This window comes from Tursiops truncatus, chromosome 18, assembly GCF_011762595.2.
Source record: "Tursiops truncatus isolate mTurTru1 chromosome 18, mTurTru1.mat.Y, whole genome shotgun sequence".
Taxonomy (NCBI): domain Eukaryota; kingdom Metazoa; phylum Chordata; class Mammalia; order Artiodactyla; family Delphinidae; genus Tursiops; species Tursiops truncatus.
In genome coordinates, this window is record NC_047051.1 from 18,986,510 (window position 1) to 19,012,950 (window position 26,441).

At 36.4% G+C, this 26,441-nt stretch overlaps 1 protein-coding gene and 1 long non-coding RNA gene across 2 annotated transcripts in view; one reads left to right on the forward strand and one right to left on the reverse strand.

The window, feature by feature from the left end:
* Positions 1 to 9,062, forward strand: part of LOC109550219 (uncharacterized) — a 50,214-nt gene extending 41,152 nt beyond the window's left edge. The window contains exon 4 of the long non-coding RNA XR_012327668.1: positions 8,260 to 9,062. This is a non-coding gene — a long non-coding RNA (uncharacterized lncRNA). The remainder of the gene's footprint in view (positions 1 to 8,259) is intronic.
* On the reverse strand, positions 255 to 24,948 carry ITM2B (integral membrane protein 2B). The gene is made up of 6 exons (XM_004318796.4): positions 24,687 to 24,948; positions 5,407 to 5,535; positions 3,719 to 3,925; positions 2,819 to 2,929; positions 2,183 to 2,333; positions 255 to 1,046 (listed from the first exon to the last, which is right to left on the reverse strand). The coding sequence occupies exons 1-6, from the start codon at positions 24,801 to 24,803 to the stop codon at positions 961 to 963; spliced, it is 801 nt and encodes a 266-aa protein (XP_004318844.1). The 5' UTR covers positions 24,804 to 24,948; the 3' UTR covers positions 255 to 960.
* Between the last annotated feature and the right edge of the window lie 1,493 nt (positions 24,949 to 26,441).

Genomic DNA, 26,441 nt, shown 5'->3' on the forward strand with positions numbered 1-26,441 from the left:
AAAGCACTTTATGTTCCTTGGAAAGTTCAGGTTTAATGACAGCCCTTCCATTAAATACAAAAGCATTATTCTACAATGTTTAAACAGCATCTTTCAAGGTTGAGTCTTAGATGTTACTTTAATAGCATCCATGAAGAATGTAGTTACTTTAAAAGTTTTTTATTTTTTAAAAAAACTTTGACTTTACCCACTGTATACAGAGAACTGGATTTTTAAGAAATAGTTTCTTCTTTAACATGGATTATCTCAAGATATGAAGAACCAAATTACTCTTTGGTTTTATTAGATGGGAAAAACAACACACAGTCCTTTAGTCAAACAACTTTGTGATATTTATATTCCATTGCACAGGTATAGATTATACAAATTAGTAATACAAGTTATTTCTTAAATTCCAAACATTTTCTAAAATATTATTATACCAGATACCTAGGATATTAAAACATCAAGGCGGAAATCATACTCTAAATAGTTAAATATGACACTGAAAATACTACACATTTTAATTAGAGGAAAATTAAAATGTGTGCTCAAATGCTCTAACAAACTAAGTTGCAGGGCAACAACTACAAATAAGTCACTGTGGTCCATTTTTACGTATGCATATATATGATTATTAGATAACCCCTCCTCTTGAAAATGCATAATTAAAACATAAAAATCTGGATAAATGAATTAATGAAATTTAAACTCTTCCTAAGATCTACGGTGAAGTGTACTATTACCTATGACTTCATACAACTACTAATTCAAGATAAAAGACACCACACCTGGAAAGAAAAAAAGATTTTTTTTTTTTAAAGATAATGGTTTTAATTGAGTTAATGAGATGAAAAACAGTGAAGCCCTGTGTTCTACTTACATGAAAGAAGATTTTAAAAAATAATCACTGCACAAAATACAAAGGGTGGGGTTATGCTGTGGTGTTAAATTTTTCTCCATAATGTTTTTCTTGACTGTTCAAGAACAAATTAAAGTTTCCACAGCAAATTTGTTTTCAAAATGCCGAATCATAGCACAATTGCTGACTTCGCGTTTCTGAATACCTGTTTGGAAGGGAAAATTTTTTAAATTTCTGATTCTTCAGTAATAAATATTCATGTTAATTTTCACAGTTATTATTTAGACATAAAAAATATTTTACTCTATATTCCATTAACTTCTATAGTTTGATTTTTTTTAACACTGCAGAAGTAGATTTAACACTGCAGAAAATAATTTCCCTCTCTTTTCTAAACTAAGTATCTTAACAGACGCTAGTAACAATAATAATGCCATACATATAAATTTATGACCCTGAAGGTAGTGGAAATGTTCTATGTCTTGACTGTGGCGGTGATTTGCTGAAACTCAGACCTACACACTAAAAAGGGTGAATTGTATTATATGTAAAACTATGATTTTAAAAAAAACTATGAACCATAAGATCATTTTAAAATGAAAGAAATCAAGCAGCAGGCTTCAGGTGACTCACCAGCCCAATGTGGGAGAACAGTATTATCAAAAGTGCTAACAGAAAGCCAGGAATGCACTTTAACTAGGTGCCACAATTTCAAAGAAATCACACCATAGTGTATCTGCATGGCACTCCTTACTTTCTAAAGCTCTGTCACGTGTACTTTCATTTTATTTTTACAATGATCTTGAAAAAAAATGGGGAGATAATGTCATCACGTGAGAAAACAAAGGTGAAGTGATTTGGCAAAGCTACATTAGTTGTGTCAATGCTCCTAATTCTTCAGCCAAATTCCTTTCGAACTAACCTGACTGTGGTTATCTTCAATGTGATCCAAAAGGCAAACTCTGCTTAGAACCTAGATCCCTGAGCATACAAATGAAGAGCTACTTTAGAGACCCTCCGGATAAGCAGAACCCTTGCACAGTACAGCTCAACCGAAGGGGTAGGATGGAAAGGTGGACTGGGTGGCCATATGCAAAGTGAGGTAAGAGCACCTCAAGGGAATGACATTTCACATTCACCTATTCTATCTGAAAAGAGTAGATTTAGAATTAAGATGACTCTTCAGAAATCTAGAAATACTATACAATGTACAATATAGTTTTATTTTCTCACTCACGGCAAGTGTATTGGTAACGATGACTAGCTTACATCTAAATCTAATTTAACACAATGAAGTAAAACAAACTTTTTTGCCAACATTTTAACATTAGAAAGTATTACCTTTAATGGTTTCTCTGCGTTGCAGTTTGTAAGTTTCCTTGTCATGGCACAGTCGATAAATATAGAAACCCAGGTGATCAATGTTTTCAATGCGATCAGTGATGACCATGTGTTCATGAATCAGATATGACTGAGGCAAATATGTCCCAGCCTACATTTGGAAAAGAATATATTACACAGATATCTCAAAACATACATTGAACAGACAAGGAAAGCAGACAAAATTCTTAGAGATTATAGTACAGAATAGAGATTGGCAAACTACTACCCACCATCTGTTTCTATAAATAAAGTTTTATTGGAATATAGTTGTGCCCATTTGTTTACATATTGTCTATGGCATCAAAATTGATTAGTTGCAACACAGATCTTATTTTTTAAAAGCCTACGATTTATTCTCTGGCCCTTTAGGAAAACTTAAATATAATTTTAGAAATTACATTTTAATTTCAAAATATAAAGTATTAAAAGAAAAGAGACAAGGAAAAAACCTGAAACCACAAGTCTTACTTCTTCGTTGTAAAATGCTTATTAGCCATACTGTCAGTAAGATGGGCTCCTATAGGGCTAATTTCTCAACAAGGAATTCCAAGATGCTGTAACAGCATCAATAATAAGTATTTGAAAGTTTTATACCTTTATGTTAATAAGTAACTCCAATAGGTTCCTGGGTGGCATAACAATGGAAGTGTTCAGAGGAATCACATAGCATTTATCCAGTTTAAGATCTAAATAGGCTGTGAATTTCTGGGAAGAAAAAGATATATTTTCATTAGATTAATGTACAAATATTACCAATATACAGACAGGCAGCAACTGGATTTTTAAGAATAACTTGTACTATTAGAATGTGTAAATCACTTGCATTTCCACAAATCAAGTATTTGGTGGGGTAGGAATGGAAATAGTAATGGGAGAGGAAATTTTGCTACTAGTAAATACAGTTCTTATCAGATAACAACAAACTATTAAAATTAACTCAAACTATCACCTGATTAAGAGACTTAGTCCCCAGTCCCCTCACTTATAAACCCTAATGCCCTCCAAGGCATCCATCTATTGTATATAAAAATTAACTTCTCTCCTATGCATCTAGAATAGTACTAACTAGTTACTACCATCCATAGAGAACTAAGTCAATTAAATGATTTTGTGTTCTTACAGTTCAGATGAGAAACCTGATTGAGAAAGACCATCTCATAGGATGGTTCTGAGGATTAAAATGAGTTAAACTAAACCATGTAAACATTTAGATTTCTAAAAGCAATTTAGCAGCAAAGGAAGAACAGCATATGGTGTGTATTAAGACAGACAAGGCAAGGGGAAGAAAGGTAGGTTCACTGAGGGTCTGCTTCAGACAGAAAGCCCATCAAATGTTGGAGTTTATCTTGAAGGGCAGAAGAAACCCAAGGCCATTTTTTTAAAAAGTAAAAAGTAAACCATAAATAGAATAAATTAGCAAATACTGAAAATGAAACTACAAAAGCATCAATTAAGGAACTTGCATTCTTTTACAGTTCAGGGCACCTGGCTCACCTTGTTAAAATCATGAACAATGTTGGCAGGATCACTGTCTGCAAACTCTGGGATAGGCACACTGATGAATTCAACCTCATCTTCCTCAAAGATCTTAATATTTTCCTCAATGGTCTGGTAGCGAGCAGCTGGGGCATCTGCAGAAGGCTCATTTAAGATGACATCATCTTTGATGTACTTTATTCCACAGTAGTAGACGTCATCTGGCTACAGAGAGTTTAAACACTATTTCAGCAATTCAGTGGAAGACAGGTTTTTAAATGTAAGTATTACTTAAGCTGCCACCTTTACCTACATAGCATTTTGCTTGCAAACTCTTACTTTTAGATGACAAGTCAGACAGTTTAATTACAGCGTTAACACATTCTTTAAGATCAGGTTTTAAAGTACTGTAAAAAACCGGTTTCAGAAGGAGAAAAGCAGCTGATTTCTCCTTTACTTTTTGTGTTCGACAAAAACAGAATATAAAAGCAATTATCCATCTGGTGACAAGTAAATCTGAAGAAACACACAGGCCTATTTCTACCTGTAAGCCTTATTTTTATAAAAGAATATATTCAGAAACCAGTAATGTTTTTCTGAAAGAACATACTTCTAAAACTTTTTGATGTGATTCACTGATTACATGATTTTTCTCTCATTAGCCAAAAGGGATAGTTTTTCTGAAATTTCCACAGGCATACAAGTAGTTCTGATTTTGCCTTAAAATATATCACAATTAAGTGGAAAATTTCAGATTATAGCAAATCATTATAAAGATTTTTTTTTAAAAGTATGCATATACAATAAAGATTAGGAGCATATAACAAAATGTTAGGTCAACAAATATCTCTGGACAGTGGAATCGCAAATGATTTCTTTTATATAAAAATACATTTCTTGTAAAAAACTGCATTAGAAAGATGACTAGTATTTCACTAATATCTATCAACATGCCATTATCTCAAAAAATATAGAAAATGAGCACAAAATTTACACATCCTATGTAGAATATTTCACTTTCTAAATAAAATCTATTTGTCAACAGTTTCTCCAAACTCTGGTATGTTAAAAGAAGTACACATACTGAATTACTGTCAGAGAAATATATCACAAAACAGAGATCATAAATCATAATCATTGTAATCAGAAGAAAACAATGTCTTAATCCACTGGGATTACTATTCTGTAATAAATTATAAACAACTATTATCCTAAATTACTTCATCATTATTGCTGAAATCACATTCTTAAGAGAAACCAATGACTGGGGAAGAGGCAGAGAGAAGTGGAACCACTATACTCTGGGCCCAGGAGCAAAAGACTATTGTGGGGAAGCCCAAAATGTCTATCAAATTATAGTTTATCAATATGACATTTGAGGCTGGTGTATCTATTCAACTGGCAATTGAAAATACTATAACTTAGCTATTAATTATGGTAGGAAAATTGAGGGTTAGTCAATTTTTAAAAATCATCCAGCAATCTATACCCTTTAGTCAGCAAAACAATGTTATTCTGCTTTTAGTGACTGTCTAATAGGTTCAGCAAACTTATGCTCAGGAGATTTTTTAACATAACTGTAAAATAGGACCACCACTCTGACTAAAGGCCACAGACAAAAAAGCACAGGCTTAGAACAGGTTTGGGTCAATTTTCTAATACACGTGAAGGAAAGGCAAAAATGTCCCTAGCATTTTCCCACTTACTTGAAGTGCAAAGTATTTGTACAGGTATGCTCCTCCTAGAATGACACCTGCAAGCATAAATGCTAGTCCAAAGCACATGCACCAACACCAGGCTCTTCTTTGGCCAACTGGTACCACTTCATCTGGGTCCTAAAATATGAAAAAGACTGATGATCAATATCTTATCTGCAGTCAGAATCACAGAAATGTCAAGCTTGAAAGAAACCTTAATAATTATCATTTTATAAACAAAGATATAAAGACCAAAGGAGTCAGGTCTCTAATCAAAATCTACCCAGGAATGATTAAGTGGTGGTACCAGGACCCAGCCTAATGCCTCCTGAGCTGGGACACCAGTCTTTTGGGAGAGTTCTTTCTTCTAACTTTCAATACCCCACCTGCCACCCATATCTCTAGAGCAATAAATTACATACTCCACAATTTCTATTTTCTGTGCCTAACTTTTAGTGATTAAAATATCTTCTAATATTTAAAAATTCAGAAGAGGCTACAATACAACTTTGTCGTGCAAAATTCTGGTGCTGAGTCTTGTGTATTACAATGTTGGGGTATATGAGATTATTTATAAAATTATGTGTTAGCCTGCTGCAGGTAATTAGTATTTCATACTAGGTACAAAGCCATTCCTAACCAAACATAATAAAAATTTACACGAAAACTGGGGACAGACCAAATAATATTAAACAGATTCTTTAAACAATTAGAATCTCAAAAAAGTAGGACAAATGTATTTAAAATAATCCTGTAATTCCACTGCTCTACCCTAAAGAATCCCAGTTTAACGAAGTTCTTCATTTTTTTTTTTTTTTTTTTTTTTTTTGCGGTACACGGGCCTCTCACTGTTGTGGCCTCTCCCGTTGCAGAGCACAGGCTCCGGATGCGCAGGCTCAGCGGCCATGGCTCACGGGCCCAGCCGCTCCGCGGCATGTGGGATCTTCCCAGACCGGGGCACGAACCCGTGTCCCCTGCATCGGCAGGCGGACTCTCAACCACTGCGCCACCAGGGAAGCCCAAAGTTCTTCATTTTTAAGATATCAGTAGAAAACTGAGGAAAGATTTAGTAAGAAAAACTTATTAAGTCAAGAGACAATACAACTAGCACACAATTTTAGACTTCTGATTTTGACCCCCCTCAAGGAAATAATTTAGCACTGGAACATCATCTAGGGTCAGGATATTCAGTCAGATACACTCCTTGCCCTTCTAACTCAGGCCCTCTACTGTCGCTTCAGAGTTATAGCTAATTTCTTATTTGTGCCCATGTTCATGTGCAAAGAGCTGACAAACAAATGAGATTAGCTGCTGGTATTTTATAACCAGTGGCTCAAGAAATAGTACAGGCAGCAAAGGAAAGGCTCCAGTTGACTTGAAACCAACATAATAAAAGATGATCTAGTAAGTAGTATGTGTGTAGAGCCCTTCAAGTATATAACTCTATCCTTTGCTTGGAAAACTCAGTATGGGATGGATTAAGGGAGAAAGTAGACTTGACCTACACCTCCATAGATAAATAGGATATAACTTAAAAGTTAGGAAGAAAACCTGTAAGAACAATGCTGGATACGGTTGAAGCAAGAATTCAGTGAGGAAAGAATGAAAGCTAAGATTATGTTTTCAATTCTAAGATAAGGAATTTTAACTTGATACTACAGGGGTAAAGCCCAAGCCCAGATGTCTCAGCCAACCAAAAACAATTTAAGGCGCTTGGGTTGGTTGACGTTTAAACACAGAATTTAACACTGTAGAAAAAATGCCATTCAATCTAAGGATTGGCTCAAACACTGTGAGAGCATCACACTTTGCTAGGCATACCTGTCAGTGTATGGTATGTATACTCAAGACAACAAGTACAGCAAGGAAGTAGTGTGTACTGAGAATAAACCTAGAGGAATTTATCAAGCCATACAAGATACCCATCTGTGAACAGAAAGTTACAAGAATTCCACAGGAGTCATAAGGTATTATGAAACCTGAATGATAAAGTACATGTAGTGTTTTGCTTGAGCCCTTGTCTGAGATGAGAAACAGTTCCTAGCATAATTAATTTCAGGGAGGAGGCAGGGTGGGGAGACGAGAATGACAAATGGAAATAGTCATTTCTAAATATTTGGTATCAGCTGCTGAGACAGTCAAATGTGTGTACAACACGCCCCTGTTTGGCAGGCTGTCTTCACTAGCAGCACTTAAAGGGATAGCCAAAGAGCATATGGGCAGACACTCATAAAAGAATATGCAGCCTGAAGGTTAAACTGATTAACAGTGTCCAGGCCTTTTGCTCTACCATTTTTAGCAGGTCAACAAACAATATTTTCAAGAATAAATTATAAACGTCTACTATGTGCCAAGAGCTGTGCTAGGACTGGGCATGTAGCCTCTGCCAAGAAAGAGATCGTTCAGATCAGCCTGGAAAACAAATATACAAAAAACATGAATATGCCATAGGCTCTAACAGGAGAATGTAGACAGCACAGAAGAAGGGCTGATTGGGAGAAGACTTCCCAGGGGAGAAAATACTGGAGAAGAACGAAGGACGAATACTTATTACCCATGCAGAAGACAGAGTGAAAGGGCATTATGTGTAGGGCGAAGAATGAATAAAATCATGGGGCCAGAATGTATGACATTCCACGGGTCACACGTGGTACGGCTGGAGTGCCCAGTATGGTGGTGAAGGGTACAGGGGCGAGAATGGAGAGGTTACTGGGCAGGTCACAGAGGGACTTTGTGTAACAGGCTATGGAGTCTGAATTCTCATGTTCATTCAAAAATCACATCTCAGGACTATGACAATAAAACAAAAATTTTAAATTTCTCAAGAGAATCTAACTTATAAAATACCTCATGTACTCACAGGTCATTTGTTCAGCACCTCAACCACGTGAACCATGGCTTAAGAATCAGGAAATAAGAGTCTGAATCTCCAAATTACAGACCCAAAGTCCATGCACCACAATCATCTATTTCATAAAAGAGGTAAACAGGTCTTCAAAGTCTGTCTAATCTCTTTTTTTCTCTAAATTTCTATAAGGTTAGTATGGTAGCACCAAGCCAACCGTGGCACTTAGCTGGCACTCAACTAATATTTGATGAGGGAGTAGAATGTAGAAAAAGTTTTTAAAAGTTTGGTTATTTATTTTTTTAATGACCCCAAAGTTACACATCAGCAGCCAGCGTGACAATGAAAGGTGGGGGCAACATAAGAATTTATGACGCACAGGAGACTGTGGCTTTTTAGCAAAGAATGGTAGCCCTAAGCACGCAGCCCAGTTCAACATTAAGGGCCTGTTATTTGCAATGTACTGTGCTAGATCCTGTGGGAAATTCAAACGTGACTAAGACATGGTTGGAATCTTAAGCAATTTACAGTCAAAATTAATAGTATGCATGACAAATAAATGACGTTCCTTGTTACAGTCTGAGTCACAGAGAAGGGATTAAAGTATATTCAAGATAGAAATGTTGTTAACCTAAGTGATTTAAAAATGCATTTTAAATGATTAAATTTTAAAACTTGAAAGAGTATACTTAGAGAAAAAAGCCACATGTTAAGATTTAAGAAAAACCCCACATGACCATCTCAAAATATGTAGAAAATGCATCTGATAAATTGTAACTTCTATTCATAATAAAATCTCTTTGCAAACCAGAAGAGGTGAAATTCTAATAATCAAAAATCTACAGCAAACCTCATATTTAATGGTGAAACTTCAGAATTAAACCATACCCTTTCAAGTCAGGAATATGAGAATGCCCACTAAAACTGATTCTTTGTTTTCATTCAACATTGTACTAGAGATCCTAGGTAGTACACAAATGATAGAACATGAACTGATTAAAAGATTAGAAAAAAGAATACAAAGCTGTGATTATGTCAAATGATATAACTGTCTATGTAGAAAATCTGAGAAAGTCACATTATTCAAACTAATTAAGAGTTCAGCAAAATTGCTGAAGATCAGTAATTAAAAATCAACTAAGTCAAAGATTTACATATAAATAGTCCTAGCATCATTATTCATAATAGCCCCAAACCAGAAACAACACAGCTATCCACTAACTGATGAATGGATAAAGTGTGGTATATTCATACTGAATCTCAAAAACACTATAGTGAAAAAGAAACTCCAACGCAGAAGACTACCTACGAAAAGGAAAAACTATAATGACAAAAAACAGCTTAGTGGCTGTCACAGTGAAAGGAAGATGGAAGAAGTATGAGGAAATATTTCAGGGTGATGGAAATGTTTCATATCTTGATTATGGTGGTGGATACATGACTTTATACAATGACCATAAATTCAATCAAACTGTACACATAAAATAGGTGCATTTTACTGCATGTAAATTTTATTTTAATATGGGGAATGAGAGAAAAAAATACCAACTGAGTTCCTATATACCAGGCAATAAAAGAAAGTCTAACAACACCAAGCGCTGGAGAAAGTGTGGAACAATGGGAATTGAGGACTTTTGCACAGTAGACAGGAGCTGGTACAAATGTTTTGAATAACAATTTGGCAGTACCTAATACAATTAAAGATACATATATCTTATGACCCAGTAATTCCATTCCTAATAACATAACCCTAGATAAACACTTTTGTACACAAAAAGAGGCTCAATAATGATTACTGCAGAATGGTCATTAAGGAAAAAAATTGGAAATAACCTAATGTCCACAAGTAAAGAATAAAGTATTATGGGTTCATATAATTAAAGTCTAAATGAAACCAACTAGCACTGTTGATTTTGAGATTAATCTCAGAAACATAATGTTAACGCAAGAAAATTTTTTAAAAAACACCATATATTGAAAACTTAAAAAACATAAAAGGAAAAAAACATATAAATGGTACTACAAATTCTTTGTTTTTATATGCTTGGATTATTTCATAATTAACAACAAAAATCATAAAAATCATAAGAAAAAGGAAAACCACTCATGAACAAGAGCAACTTCACTAGGACATAAATCTTTACTTGGCCTAATTTAAAACAAGTCATAGACATTTCCTCCCCTTGTACTGCAATAAAACTGGTGCACCTTAAATGATGCTGATAAGGTAAAAGAACTCCCACAGGTGCTGTACAATTATCACCTCATTAATCTTCCTAAAACCTCAAGTTTTTACCCCAGTTTATAAATGAAGACGCTGAAGCACACACTGGCCTATAATCACCCCTCAACAGTAGGGACAGAAAGAAGCGGCTTCAAAAGCATTCTCACTCTTGCACTGTACTAATTTCTGGTTCGAATAAATCTTATCATATGATAATAAAATTACTTAACCAATTATATCTTAAGCAAAATGAAGAGTAAATTCTGTTCTGGTACTTCAATTAGTTAAGAATTAGGTCACCTCAATCAGTTCCCTAAGAGGCTTCAGTAAATGTGCTTCAATTATAAACTTAACTCAGACAAAATGCAAGGGTTTTCATATCATTTTTATTCTGTGCCCATACTAACAACTCACACTTCACGTCCTCTGGCATCTCTATGTAAGCCTTCTTTGTAGAATGAATGAAGAGACACTTTTTCAGAGCTCCCAGACATACTATTTTGCATTATTAGAGCAAATGCAACACCACCACTTTAGGAACCAGAATACTAAAGAGGAAATTATCTCTTAGGGTTAAAAATCGTATTACAAAAAAGAAAAAAAGAGATGGCATAAAACACTTTATATTTAAAAACAGAAATACAGAAAAGAACCAATACAATTTATTCAACTCAGAGTAGCATAAGCTACTGAAACTTCAGAAATATATTTATTTAGAAATATGTACTTTTAAAAACACATTCAGTAATATCAATAAATAGGGTTGCACAGGCCAGCTGCCCATGGATGTGTTGTTTGGCCTGTACACTGTTTTACAAAATACAGAATTAGCTGCCAACATTAAATATATATATAATAATTCAAATTTTCACAGATTTCTCATCAATGTTCTAGTTTTCTCAACTCCTCCCCCATCATTTTTCTTCCTAGTGAAGACCAAACATACCAAGTACTTTTCTACAGTGTTGCTTGGTTTTGAACCTTGATTTTCATTTCCAGCTATGACTGGGTATGCTTCCTTCTGAGAACCTAATTTTAAACTACTTCTCCATATAAAAGGGTTTTGAGTTCTGGGTTTTAGAAACTGGATTAATATGGTGACTAAAGCAGCTGAATCCTTTAAGTGACAGAACAGGTATTCTTTTGCAAAGAACAAATCCAAGCATGAATGGCATAAGCAAACCAAAAATGGTGACAGAGAGAAGCTGGGATTGGACAAGCTCAGAAAAACCACAGTGCAAGAGCTATGGGAATAAAAGATGGTCCAAACAACACCCAGTTCTCCGGACAGACAGAAACAATTAGAATGACAGAAACTACTCATGGTATAATACCATCTGTATGAGGTTCTGGCTAAAGGTTAAACTACAGGAACAGAAAACTGGGACAGGTGTGACACTCAGGATTGACTACCAAGTGATATTAAAGAACATTTTGGGGTGAGGAAAATATTCTGCATCTTGACTACAGTGATTACACAAGTGCACGTATTTGTCAAAATTAACAGAACAGTATAAAGCTAGAAAGGCTGAAAATTTCAGTATGTAACTAATACTCCAGTATATTCGAATTCCTCTCCTTTCCCAACTTATGAGGAGCAAGGAGAGTGTTTTTTCCTAAAAGCCCATTAAATGATACTGAAGAAGATGAAAAAGATATAAACTTTTAAGAAAGATAAGGATGAACAGATTGATAGCAGACAAGAAATCTCAAAATTTTGGAGGATGGGAAACAGACAGACAAGTGGTATTTTAACTTCTCTGTCTCAATCACCTCATCATTAATTAGGATTAATAATAGCACTAACCTCATAGGGTTAGTGTGGGGACTAAATGAGGAAATACAACTGAAGTATATAGATCACTGCTTGGCACAGAGTAAATAGTAAGTGCTAAGTAAGTGATAGCTATTAGTATTATCCCCACCACCATCTGACTTAGCTGGGAAAGGTAAGCTGAAATAGGTATCTTCTTGGAGTAAAGCCAATAAAAAGTAATCTACACCTTTCATTTTTTAATATTCCTTCTTTTTTCCTTTCATAATACTTTACTGATGCACAGAAATAAATTTAAATTGTTTTGTTAAAATATACTCATGATTAAAAATATATATACTCATTAAATTAATTTAAATTGCTTACAAATAAACTCTTAAAATATGTTCACCCTTTAAAAAACAAACAAAAAAGCAATCTACAGCAAAATACTGAAAAGGCCAATTAAAAAAGGCATTACTGGAGAGGAAAAGAAAATGACTTCCTATTCCAATAAGAAATCAAAAATAAAAACCTTGGTCATAATTTAAGATCTACTTAAAAAAATTTCCAAAATGTTTTCCTAACTATACTCTTTGAACCACAGAACTTACACAGGCAATCGTTCCAACTGATTACCATCATGTAGGATACCAGTGCCATCCATTTGCCACTGGTACATGTTCTATTCAGCTGGCTTCTACATTAGTTTTCTTTTCCCAGCATGGAAAAAAGCAACAAAAAGACATGATCCAGCAACCTGTTCACCATTAATAGCAGTAATTCATTACCAAATATATTCTGCTATATGTAAAACACAAAAATCTATGGCTAAGAAGCTAAAAATCTATAAAGACACCAAACATTTGTTTGCATTTTCTCTTGCTCATTTAAATCAGTAATCTGAATTTTATTTTCTCATTTGACTTTTCAGGTAAGATTGATACTATCTCAACTAGGGTGAGAAAGTCCACATGAGAAATCTTATGTCTGAAATGCAAAAAGGGAGCAGCTTTCCAAGTGATTGGCATTATATGGATATTAATGTTACTGCATTATTTTACACTTGGAATAGGGAGAGATTTTTTAAAAGAGAAACTAATCTAAAATTACAATGTCAGGACTTCCCTGGTGGTCTAATGGTTAAGAATCTGTTTTGCAATGCAGGGGACGCCAGTTCGATCCCTGGTCAGGGAACTAAGATCCCACATGCCAGGGGGCAACTAAGCCCACGCCACAACTATAGAGCCTGCGCGCTCTGCAGCCTGCGCACCACAACGAAAGATCCCGCATGCCACAACCAAGACCCAACGCAGCCATAAAATAAGTAAATAAAATAAATAAATATTTTTTAGAATTAAAATAAATAAAATTACAATGTCTACAAAACCAATTTCTCATTAATGTCCTTTTTTGTTAACAAATCCTATGACACATAAGCAGCAAAACAGGAATAAAAAAATTAAAATTTTAAAGCCATTGCATAACAGTTCAACTACTGTGAGAAATATGAAATCTGAACCAAATTACTGGCATTATATAAAATTAGCACATGCCTAGGTTTAAAAAAAAATAGGCCAGAACTATAAAAGAAAATTAGGCTGTAAATGCTTTTAGTGCTGGATTGTAATTTAATCACTTTTTACATCATTAGGGACAAGCAGAGTATCTGGTACATAGCAGAATATTAATACAGGAATACCTTAAGAGTCTTCTATTCTTTTTCCTACTTATTAATATTTTAAAAGATGACCATCATTTAAATATAGTGTTTATTCAACTACACTGAAGAGAAGTGTACTAATGATAATACTTTATGAAATTTCATCAGGTTTTCCAATTCATATTGGTGAGATTAAACAACAGCATTATATACAAATGATACTTACTGTTAATAACAACCTTTACTAGGGATTGATAAATTGGTCAAGATAGATTTCTTCTGCCACTGGCTGAATCATGAGTTCATATTGTTCCTAATAAGAATATCAACTGTCTTCCTAAAAATTTTAAGTATGATAGGAAGGCTCTACTCTATAATTCATCATAAAATTATGTGTCAAGATTAGAGGGGGAAAAAAGCAAACCTGTTCTGGACTCATTTTTGTATAAATCTTGGATTTTAATGTCATTCAACGAGATAACTATACATTTGTATTCAAATGAGTCATTCCATGTAAAATGCAAAACTTTTGCAGAGAAAATTCCAAGTATATTCTTCTAAAAACATAAAGTAATTCAAATGTGGAAAGTTACATCTCCCATCCCAGTTTAAAAATTTGAAAGTTATATAAAATGACTATTAGAAAACATAATTCCAGTTCTTGAGATCAGAGATATTTGTCTCTCTAGAGTGAACATGTAAAAAGTGCTTTGAACCTATGGCCTAGCACCAAATGCATGTACAATAAACACTCAGTAGTCATTTCATCTTGCTCCCTTATTCTACCACTCTCCTCACCCTTGGATCCAGGGGGTTGTTTTCTTGTGAAAACAGACACAGATGTTTGAGTAGGCTGTGATTAATTTGGTTTACATGGTTGGTCTCTCTGAGTTACACCAGGGGCCTCCTGAAGGTTGAGGTGTTTAGTGAATTTTAAATCCCTAGTATATAGTCTGGCCATGCAGTAGTAGGTGCCTCTGAATATGTGATCAGTGTACTTCTCAGTAAGAAAAGCTCCTGTATGAAAGAGGCATGAAAGCTTATTTAGTCCAATACATCATTTTACAGATAAATATAATGAGGCCCAGAGAAGTTAAATAAAATGATTTGTGCGGTATCACCAAATAAGGCCCGAATATCATCTGACTCCATGTGCACACCTTAGGGAAGGAAAATCACGGAGCTATTAGGTCAATGACCTACCTAAATAATAGGTTAGGCAAATTAACTCTGGTAATAAGTGACGTGATACCATGTTACAACTGGATAACACTCATATCCAACCAGAAACATAGCCTAGCCTGAGGTTCTACAGATTTTTCCTATCGTAATAGGTTTACTTAAATTGAGCCACACTCCTAGTAAGCACTATGTGTATGTGTTAACCATTACAACAGTAGTGTTCGTATTATTAACATGTTGACAAAATTAATAGAATTTTTCTCTATTATTCATCAAATTACAAAGGACAGTAACAGAAAGTATTAAAATCATATGCACATGAAGGAAAAACAATAAAGAAAAATAACTCAGGCACACTAGCATATAAGTATTTCAAAATCAATGAAAAAGGCAAGATATTGTTACAAAAATGAACCTAACTTAGAGGAATAAAGCCACAAGGCAAAAACCATGAAGTTGGTAGTGAGTGAGTTGCCTCTAATATTACTCATGAAGAAGACAATTTTGGAACATTAAAAAGGGAGACAAGAAGATGCCTCTTTTTAGGTCATCCTGTCTGACCTTAAACTGGTGTTAATAAAAATGCACATAGTTTCCATTATTATCTATTATCATCATTAAGCCCATTTTTAATGTTAAAGAAAATATTCTAATAAATCTTAAAGCTATGAAGACAGCTGAGTTGAAAGTTCTATTATTGATTTCCAGTTAAATGGTTATCTTTACTTCCTCCTGAAAGCTCAACAGAGTGATAGTAAAGGGATAAATAAATAAACCTTAAGCCAGAAAATGGATATGACAGAAAACAAAGTATGTCAATAACAATTATGAAAGCTGAAGGCATAAGGAAAAAAATCTCAAGCTTCTAGAGGAAAAACAAAACAAAACTGGTCATATTCAAAGAACCAGGAATCAGAATGGCATCAGACTAGACGATAACGGAGCAATGCCATCAAAATGCTGAAAGAAAATTATTGCTAACCTAGAATTTTATGCCCAGATAAATTATCAATTAAATGTGAAGACAGAGTAAAGACTCTCAGACAAGTAAAGTTTAAAAAAATAATTGCACTCAGATGCTTTTTCTTGGATTTATAAAACGTAAGATCCAACTTAGGATGGAGGCAAAGGCAGAACAATTCCAGGATAATAATTACTCTCAGGACATCGGTGTAGAAACATACCTAGAATACAACTAGTCTGGGTGGAAAGACTGAAAAATGACAAATGAAATATCGCCAAGAAAAATATGGAACTCGGTAAGTTATCTGATAAGTTTGTAGATACAAAAGGCAATTATACTGCTGTCAGAGAGTATGAGGATGAATTAGCAATACATAGAAAATTAAGCAATCCTCCCCCTTGACCCAAGAAGTCAGTTATCGAATTCAGGGAAAATAAAAATGGTTTTGTACAAGAAAGGAAGTAGAATAAGTTATACTACTTACTCCAATGTAATGCAGTATAACTACATTAACTAGTAGTTATACTGCATTACTACTTACTCTGTGTAAGTTTCATGTCAATTATAATAAAACCATGGACTATCAATTTAACCAGACATTACTATAACTATACTAGGAGAACAGATTATGTATATACCACGTAAATATATAGAAAAGGCTAAATATTCACTTTCCATATTAGGAAGCCAGTAGGTAATATCTAAAATTGCAAAAAACACAAATGAAAACAAAAACCATGAAACAGCAAGTACTTAGAGTAGAAGTTCTCCAAATGTGCTCCAGAACACCCTTTCAGGGGATCCACAATGTCAAAACTATTTTCATAATAAAAATAAGACAGGGGCTTCCCTGGTGGCGCAGTGGTTGAGAGTCCGCCTGCCAATGCAGGGGACACGGGTTTGTGCCCCGGTTCGGGAGGATCCCACATGCCGCGGAGTGGCTGGGCCCGTAAGCCATGGCCGCTGAGCCTGCGCGTCCGGAGCCTGTGCTCCTCAACGGGAGAGGCCACAGCAGTGAGAGGCCCGCGTACCGCAAAACAAAAACAGAAACAAGCTCTTGGGGTCCTCAACAATTTTTTAAGAGTACAAAGGGGTCCGGAGGCCAAAAGGTTTGAGAACCACTAATTTAAGAAGTGGGTTCCAAAAAAAAAAAAGTGGGTTCCTCAGAGATAGGGCAGGACTAGTATTTGCATTTTAAAGCTAAATTAATACTTTGATTAAATCCAAAATTAGATTTATAAAATTCTATTAACATCTATTACATAATGAGAAATATACTTTTATACAAAAATGGACATAGCTACTGAATGCTAAGGATTTTTAAGTTGCAGGAACAGCTCCTCACCAGAATACCTTGGGGAAACAGGGTGTTATTTATCAACAATCTTGTTATGTAACTGACATGTGAGGTAGGGATAAGCAGTAATGGTAACACAAGAAGTAATATTCCAAAACAAGCATGATGAGGGGGGGAAAAGTGGGACTTTTAAAAGATGGGGATGGGGAAAACACTAACATTTAATTGAGTTTCTATGAACTAGGGACAGTTAATTCCATCACAAGAACACTATAAGGTTGGTACCACTATACTATTTTACAAATGAGGAAACTGAGGCTTGGGAGGTTTCCAGACTTGCCCAAGTTATCAGATCCAGGTAACAATATTAACTTTTGCCAGTAGGATCTAACACTATGTGAAAATAGTGTTAGGTTTGAGGTATTAGTTTATGAAAAACAATACAAAATGAATAAATGCTATGCTTCATTAATTTTCTACTTCAATCTTGAAGTCTACTTCTAGAAATCTTTAAGATGTAGTAGTGCCAAATAAAAGTTTGAATTGTTAAAAAAAAAAAATGTAGTAGTAATAATAGCAGCAGATATCTATTCAGTCTTACTCTGTTCCAGGCATTGTGATCAATTTTTTACAGATTATCATATTTCCCAGTTAGCTGATGGAGAATCAGAGAGTTGGAATAATTTATCCAAACTAACACAGTAAGTCGTAGAGATAGGACCTAAATCCTAAAGCACAGACTGCATAGTCTGACTTCTCAATAAGTAGACAGTGTGGTTTCCTGAACTATACGCCTTTTTGGAGTGAGGGAACTAGGCCAAACAAGAGAAATTGATTATTTTCCCCCAACCATTTAAAAATATAAAAAATCATTCTTAGATCATGGGTTATACAAAAACAGGCAGCAGGCCACAATTTGGACACCTGGGCCATAATTTGCCAGCCCTGCTCTCCACTGTAAAGGAGACTGTAAAATGGTGGCCTATGTCAGTCTTCAGTGTTTCCGCCTGAAATTCTGGTATGAATTAGTTGTTAATACTGAAAAGTCAAGTTTTAAATAAAAACCCTGATTGTAGCTTGCCTTTAAAAACTGGAGGATCAAGCAACACTGGATCCTTTTTTTTTTTTTTCGATGAAAATGAAGAATATTCTAAGTTGTTTAATATGGGGGGAAAAAAAAAGCCTACCTTCACTATATCATTTGCTTGGGCCCAGGAGTATTCAGATTGCCATCTCTGCTTAACATGCCTAGCACTGCCCTAGATGGGATTGGGAAATTTTTTCCTAGCACTAATATGAAAGCAAGGTAAAATAGATTGAGGAGAAAACTATAAAATAAAAAATTTTAAAAACTGACATGGTATATATAGTAGAAAAGAAATACTAGAGAGACTGGCTGACAAAATGAATTTTAAGAACTGCAGACCTAGGGAATTCGCTGGTGGCCTTGTGGTTAGGATTCTGGGCTTTCACTGCTGTGGTGGCCCAGGTTCAGCCCCTGCTTGGGGAACTGAGCTACTGCAGGCCATGCAGCTTGGCCAAAAATAAATAAATAAATAAACAAATAAAAATTTAAAAAATAAATAAAAATTGCAGACCTCGGTGGACCAACTCTTAAAGTCATTTTTCCCAGCATAAAGAGGATTCTTCTTCTGGACGTTGCAGTAAATGATTTACTTAACAATGCAACTTACCTTTTTGGTTTTTATATTAAATAATTTTAAACATCATAATCATATTTAAAGCAGAGAAAACAATCTAAGATTTACGCTTTATTCTTAACTCGTTATGCAAAACATTTAAGTCTTGAAAAGTAATTTTGGCATTAAAAGTTAAAACATTCAAATATACAGAACTCCATTAAAACTTCTCATTTTTTAAAGTATGAAATTCAACTATGCCAAAAAAGGCTTATGCAAATATTTCAAAATCTTAAAGTATTAAATACCTAACGTCATACTTAGTGTCAATTTCCCAAATAAACTCCCTACATGTTTAACTTGAAAATGTTTAGGATTTATAAACTGTGCAAATTTAATTTCAACATTAATTTCTCTTCTGACAAATATATTTTAGCTTTAAGTCATATAATTACTGCTAGAAACTTATCAACATTAAAAGATAAATATTAAATGAAAAATTAGAACATCCCTCTATCATAAAAATAGTAATATTTTCATTTCTGAAACTCAAGATTGAAAGTCTTCTGCATAAGAATAAAAAGTCTATGTTATTCTTACTTGCTTTTCCCCCAAATGGCGGAATTATAAAAATACTTCATTCTTTCTTTTCCTCTAATCAATTAAAGAGCTCAAAAAAAACTTCAATTGTTTAAAAACAATTTTGTTCAACTGTTGGTAACACATAAAATAGAGGATTATACTGTAGATTTCTTTAAAGCTATTAAGTACACGTATCATAAATACTGATTAAAAGGGATAATCACAATTAAATGATTTTTTAATGATGTTCTTAGTGTCATATCTACAATAAAATTTCTAATTTTCAACTTTCAGTTGCCTACCCTATAAAACTTTCATTGTTAAGCTCTGTGCAAGAAAATGAGAGCCAAGGAAATAACTCTACACATAAGCTTCTTGAAAACATAGCTCCAGTGTTGCTACTTTCTACAGCATTTTGACAAAAACCACCACATGCTGTCAAATCCTTTATTTTAACAGGCAGCAGTTATGGCCTGAAAAGTCCTTTGATGGTAAAGTCCTTAACTCCTTTAGTCTAAGCTCTAATAAAAAATGACAAGTTTACCGAAAAGTTTAAGAGGATGCATTCACTGATGTCATTTTGAAAAGACACAAATTTTTCTGGCTCTTCCTCTACTGACACTATGACATACAAAGGAGTCCAAGAAGTTTTAGTTATACCATGAATTCAGAAAGTATTTTCCTTTTGGAAAAAAGAAAATGACTTTCAAGTAGACACTCCAGATATTTAAGTTATGGTATGAGAACAAATAAATAAAATGTCCCACCTTACATCAAGCCTTAGCAATAATGAAAACTTCTAAAGTTAAATTCTAAATCAATTTAAATAGGCCTGTACCATGTGTTTCAAGAGATATTTCTGATTAAAATAATACTTCCATTCACTTAAACCTCTTATATGGCAGAGCTGATATTCCATAACATCTTACAGGTTTACGATTTTGCCAAGGATAATATACTTGCTTCTATCTAGTCCGGAGAAAATAAGTTTAAGATGACACTGGGAAGACCCCAAGCAGGTAACCTCCAACTGCACGACATGCAATTTTGTCCACCCTCTGCAGCTGCAGCAGCCCGTGAGGCGTGTGTACATAGGAGGTCCTGTCAAGTCACTTGGTAGGCACAGGGGCAATTAATTTGTCTCCCAGAACTAATCCTTCACTTCAGACATCAATATCCTCATGAAGAACTAAAATGCAGTGACTGTAAAGTGTTTGCTGGCCAATGTTGTTTACAGACACCTAAGTTACACAACTAGGTAATCATATGCACTTTTGTTAAAGGGAACCAAGCTCCCCATCCCTTCTGTAAACATCAAAACATTTCAGTAAATGTCATCATATTTATGTTCCTTCTCCCCTCTACCTCCCCAAAACCAGAAAATACAATGAACACCAACACCACCAAAAGGCAAAATTACCAGTCCCGTTTATGCAAACAGAAATGCCAGAAAGTGTAAAGAATTAGGATCCAAGTAGCCATTTTGTGACGGGTAACTCAGAACTTGCTGGGTTAGCAGTCCTTCACTTATGCTTCCATCCTGCCCCATCTTTTCTGCTCCACGAGCATTTTACTTTTCCTTTTAAGGAGGTCTGCAACTACAACTACGATGCACAGCAGAGAAGAGGCAACACTATTTATCAGCAAAACAACTTGCACGGATACCTATGAAGGAAACTTGAGCTTCTTCGACGCCTGAGATCGGGAAAGGCATTTCCTAATTAGGCATGACAACAGAAGTTGTTATTGACAACTACTGTTCTACAGTGAGGTAACCCAAAATGAAAATTGAGCGTATTACATAATACCTCTATCTATCTCCTTTCTCTGTGACCCATGGCTACTTAATATAAGGAAGGAATGTAACATGCTGAACATGGGGAGGAACAAAGGGAACAGTCTGATTAGGGTGAGGAGGTAGTTATTTTTTTTTCACAGTTAAAACAATTTGATTCCTGCCAAATATAATTATGTAATTCTAGCATTTTCATAGAATTTTAAAACTGGAAGAGTCCTTTACAGACCATCTGCTCCTACCCTGTCATCTTACACATAAAGAAATCTAAAAACTTAAGCCCAAGATCAAGTAGTTGTGTAATGACAAAACTGGGACTTCCAACTCAGGAAGTCCCAGTTTTGATATTTACATATCTTAGTGTCATATCTACAATAAAATTTCTAATTTTCAACTTTCTTTTGAAACTTTCTTTTCTTTTCTTTTTTTCTTTCTTTCAAAGAAAAGAAAAAAACTTTCTTTTCTTTTCTTTTTTTCTTTCTTTCAAAGAAAAATTGTTATATAACAATTTTCCAAAGTTCAAAGTAGAAACACAAACATTCATGAATGAATTGCTGCCTCTAACATAAAACATGCATATAATTTCAAATTCACCTCTATTACACAAAACATAGGGGAAAATGTAGGGCAAGAATAATAAATAGCAAGCTAGTTGAGGTAATATGATCAATAGACATGGCTGTTGGGATTAACAGCTACTGAAAAGACAAGACTGAAAAATGGGACAATGGAGCTGTTTCCAGAGGGTCCTCACCCAGCAGTGAGAAAAGAGATAAAGAAATAGCAAAGGACAGGAGCAGTGTAAAAGTACTGGAATGCGTGTTACATAAGCCAGCTGACTGGAGTGGTAAGAATTCTTCCGGCATAAGGTCTGAAGAATCTGCATTTTTAAACCAGAATCCCAGATGATATCAGGTGACCCTTAAGAGTACATTTTGAGAAACATGGTTTTCGGGATATCGTGGTCTAGGAGAGTTACAGATACTCAAAATTTTTGTTCAGGGGTTCTGGCCCATTAACTAGCTAAACTGGATCCTCTCCACCAACCAGGCAAGGAAATGCCCCAGGCAAACACAGGAAGCCTGATTCTGTGCAGAATCCAGGGAGTCAAACTCAGTAGTTCCCCAGCACAGTCACCCCAAGGAGCCAGAGAACATTAAGGAATCACTGACCCAGCTCTAAGAGATCTTCCACAAATGTCTGTTATTAAGTAAGGTTTTCATTTACTGTTAAGTGACTGATTATAAGGATTCTAGTTTTAATGTAGAGCAGTATTTTGTCACTCACTTAAGAAGTCTTTGAGCTTATAGCTAGAAAAAGAATGTCATTTTGTATCTGCCAATTCATCCATGACTGCTATGTGGTTACAAAGGAAGACTGGCCCTCACAGCTTTGTTCCAGTATTTTTCTTTGGCTATGGGGATCTGAGAAAACAGAAACAGAAAACATAGCACAGAGCTATGAATGGTTACTTTTTTTCCTGCTGCTATGACCATAATATTTGAATACGGTGAAATTGTGAGAAATTCTGAGAATCTGAAAACAGGGTCACCATTTCAGAAATGACAGTAAATGCCAAAAGTCAGATTTAAAGCTGCCCAGCAAATTATTTCTGATTTTTGTCCAGAGTTTCACATCTCTTTCACTAGAGGAACAGGGAAAAGCCATCTGAAGTGACATCATCCAATCCTTTCTCCCTCTCTCTTTTTTAATAGGAGGAGTTATATTTGTTCATAGGATTTTTAAAAAGACAAATAATAGGATTAAAATCTATCTAATCTCTATCTACGTATTTCAGTCTGTTATGACTGAGTACTTGACTATCAACTTATTTTAGGTACAATGAATGTTAGATAAACATAGAGCTAAGATCATAATTTGCTGCTGGAATTATCCTCTGTGGATTCCAAACATTTTCTCTTAAGATCAAGACGGTTTACAACGGATTCAGGAAAACAATACCAATACCAAAACTCTAATTCCTTTTAGGGAATCAGTCCACTTCCTATTTCAAGGCAAGACAGTAATTTAAAAGTCAACCCCTGACGTTTGTTTTTAACTAGAACATTTCCAAAAAATAAGTACAGGCACATCCAGATTAACGTTGTATTTTCAAACATTTTTTACAGTGAGTTTTCCAGTAGTAGTAATTTCCATTAGATCATATAAAAAACAACGATTATTACTCATACTTGCACAAATTATTAGTTTTTTTAAAGTTAGAACTAAGTTTACCCTACTTGTAATAGGTCTTGAAAAATGCTAACGAAAAAATTAAAAATTACGCAACATAAATAACTTCTACAATTGATTTCTACAGGATTAAAATTTTGCAGCCTAAAGAAGATCTCCTAGAAAGAGGCTGTGAGTCTTTCCTTTTTATTCAACTTCTGAGACAATTATAATCATACCTTAAATGAGAATTATTGTAAACCACTAAAACTTAGCACAATCATGGTCCCTCCTCTCCTGATTTTTTGCTTAGGGCTAAAAGGGGGATTTTGTAAAATAAAGGACAATTTTACAAGGGACGTAAGACAAGTTTGTTACGTTTAGTTTCACTTAGTGTAAGGGACTCTCGTAAAGATACTGATATCATTTAAAAGTCAATTGTCGGTTTTACACAGACATCCACATAGTAATTAGCGATCTTTACCGGGAATAATCGTTTTAATAATAAAATTAACAGCCAGAACCTACTCTGAGCAGACCGTCACCTTGCTTTCTCCTCTCGCCCGCTCCCTCGCCCCCCTCTCCCTCCCCAGACCCCACGGTGAAGTTCACCTGCCAATACCGAAGGGCCGTGGAAAAAGAGGAGGTAAAGAAGAAAATGCTTTTAAAATTAACAGGCTTTTACAGTAGCCGGACTTAGTGCAAGGACTGTTCAGCCTAGAAACGAAAGTAGGAAGCTACAGAGGTGTAGGCTTGTAATGATGTCAGCCATTTTAGGCACATTATACTGGGAGGAAGTGCCAAACTCCGCTGTTGTTTTTGTTGTTTTGCGTGCCACCGCCGGTCTCCAGATCGACCGAACCCAGTCCTGGCCCCGGGCACATTCCCGGACTGCACCAACGACCGTGCACTCGGCACCGTTCTCCAATCCTCCTCCCCGCAGGCCTCCCAAGCTCCCTATCCCGCGTCAGGCGCCGCTTTCCGCACACGCACTTTCTTACAAAGAAGCTGAGCCGGACAAGCAAGGGGAGCGGCCCGAGAAAAAGGAGAGCTCGGCCCTCTCGGGGACTCTGTCCCGCGCCCCGCGCCGCTTCGGGCGCAGAACAGCACCGGCCCCTCGCAGCTCTCCCGCGGGCCCAGCGCCCACTCCTCCGACACCCTGGCCCTCGGACCTTGCAGTCCACGGCGACCGCGTTGTGGGGGATGATGAGCGCCTCCTCGCTGCTCTTGGGCTCGCCCTTCTTGGCCTCCTTCTGGGCCAGAGCCGAGTTGAACGTCACCTTCACCATGGCGCGGTCTGGGGCGCCCTCGGAGGGCGGCGGTGGGCTCGAGACGCGGGCTGCGGGCTCCTGGCTGCGACTGCAGCTTCCTCGGCCGGGCTCGGAGCACGGCTAAGTGGCGGTGGCGCAGGATACTGCAGCACCAGCCGTGCAGCCTCGCAGCTCCCGGACGAAGCCCAAGACCTTTCGCTTTCCCCCGGGGGCGGGGCCCGAGGAGGGCGGACGGGGGTGGTGGGCAGGGGGCGGGGCCGGAGGAGGGCGGGGTGGGGTCCTGCGGGCGGACCCGATGTGCAGATCCGAGCCGAGTCAGACCCTGCTTTCTCCCCGAGTCGGAAGAGAGATGTAACCGGGAAGGGCGCTCCTGCGTGCGGGCCTGGATTTTGCAGTTTTGAATTAGCTTCCAACCAGTTTACCTCCGTGCACAATGTTGCAGCTGTGTAGCAAAATCGGGTGAACTTTACCGGTCTGTCGCGGATAATGGGTTAACCTTCTGCAGCGCCAGGCGGACCCTTCCCTGCCAGCTGCCCGCACCGAGAACCTAAAGGCCGTGGAATTTGGGGGCCTCCACATTTCCATTTTCTAACTTTATTATGGAACCGACTCGGTGGAGCACAGAAATGTTTAATGCTCTCTATCCTTGTGACTTGTGATCGGACCTCACCCAAGGGCGTTACCTGACTCAGACTGGCTTTGTCTTTCTTCCCCCGGCCCCCGCCATCGCAAGGTCAACGGCTGCCCTGCCTAGTCCCAGAGCAGTTGGGAGGAAGTTTCTAGGCAGATTTGCATTTCATACATCTCACATTTCTAAAACAGAATGTTCCCCTCCCGTGTAGACTTGGACAAAATCCACAAGCACACGGGACTGATTTGCGATTCATATTCGATGATGAATCTTTAGTAGCTTTGTCCAAAATTTAAAAAAAATTATGGGTAAAGCAATATTATGTTTTGAAGAGATTTCGCTTTCACCTAATTCAAGAGAGGCTAATGGCCTGCAGTGTTACTGGGTTAATGACTGTGTCAACAGATGGCCCTTTGGACAAATGGTTGATCTTGAACCCTTATTCCACTCGGCTGTGTCCTGATTCAACCAGAGATGTGGGTGCGCTCTAGAATGTTTCAGCTGCGGCAGCTCTGCCCTGAGTCAAGCATGAAGAAAGTAGGTTGAATCTGAGTTTCTGCGGAATATGGCCATGCTCAAGGAGGGGGTTAGGTCTCTCAGACCCTCCATAGAATCAGACCACAATTCCCTGCAAAACATCCCAAGATCTCAGAATCTTTCAGATTATATATTTCCAAGAGTCATACTGGACTGAGGTAGAAACCCAGCCTAAACCAGGTGTCGGCTTAGGCATTCTGAAATTCGAGTGAAAATGAATTAAATGTTCAATTGAAAATAATAGTAAGAGTTAGGTTCCAGTCCTGGTGCGTACTGATCCTAGCTAGCCATGTGACTTGCAGCAGCTTATTTAAACTCCCTGGGCCTCCCTGATTCAGGGATCAACTCTGTGGGGTTGACTCTGTGAACTGGCATAGTGTCAGAGATTTCTTGAGACACTACAATTGAAGACTAAGAAATTCTGGAAGCAAGATCTAGATGATTATAAATGATTATACTATATCCTTCCTGCTCCTCTTTTTGTTATG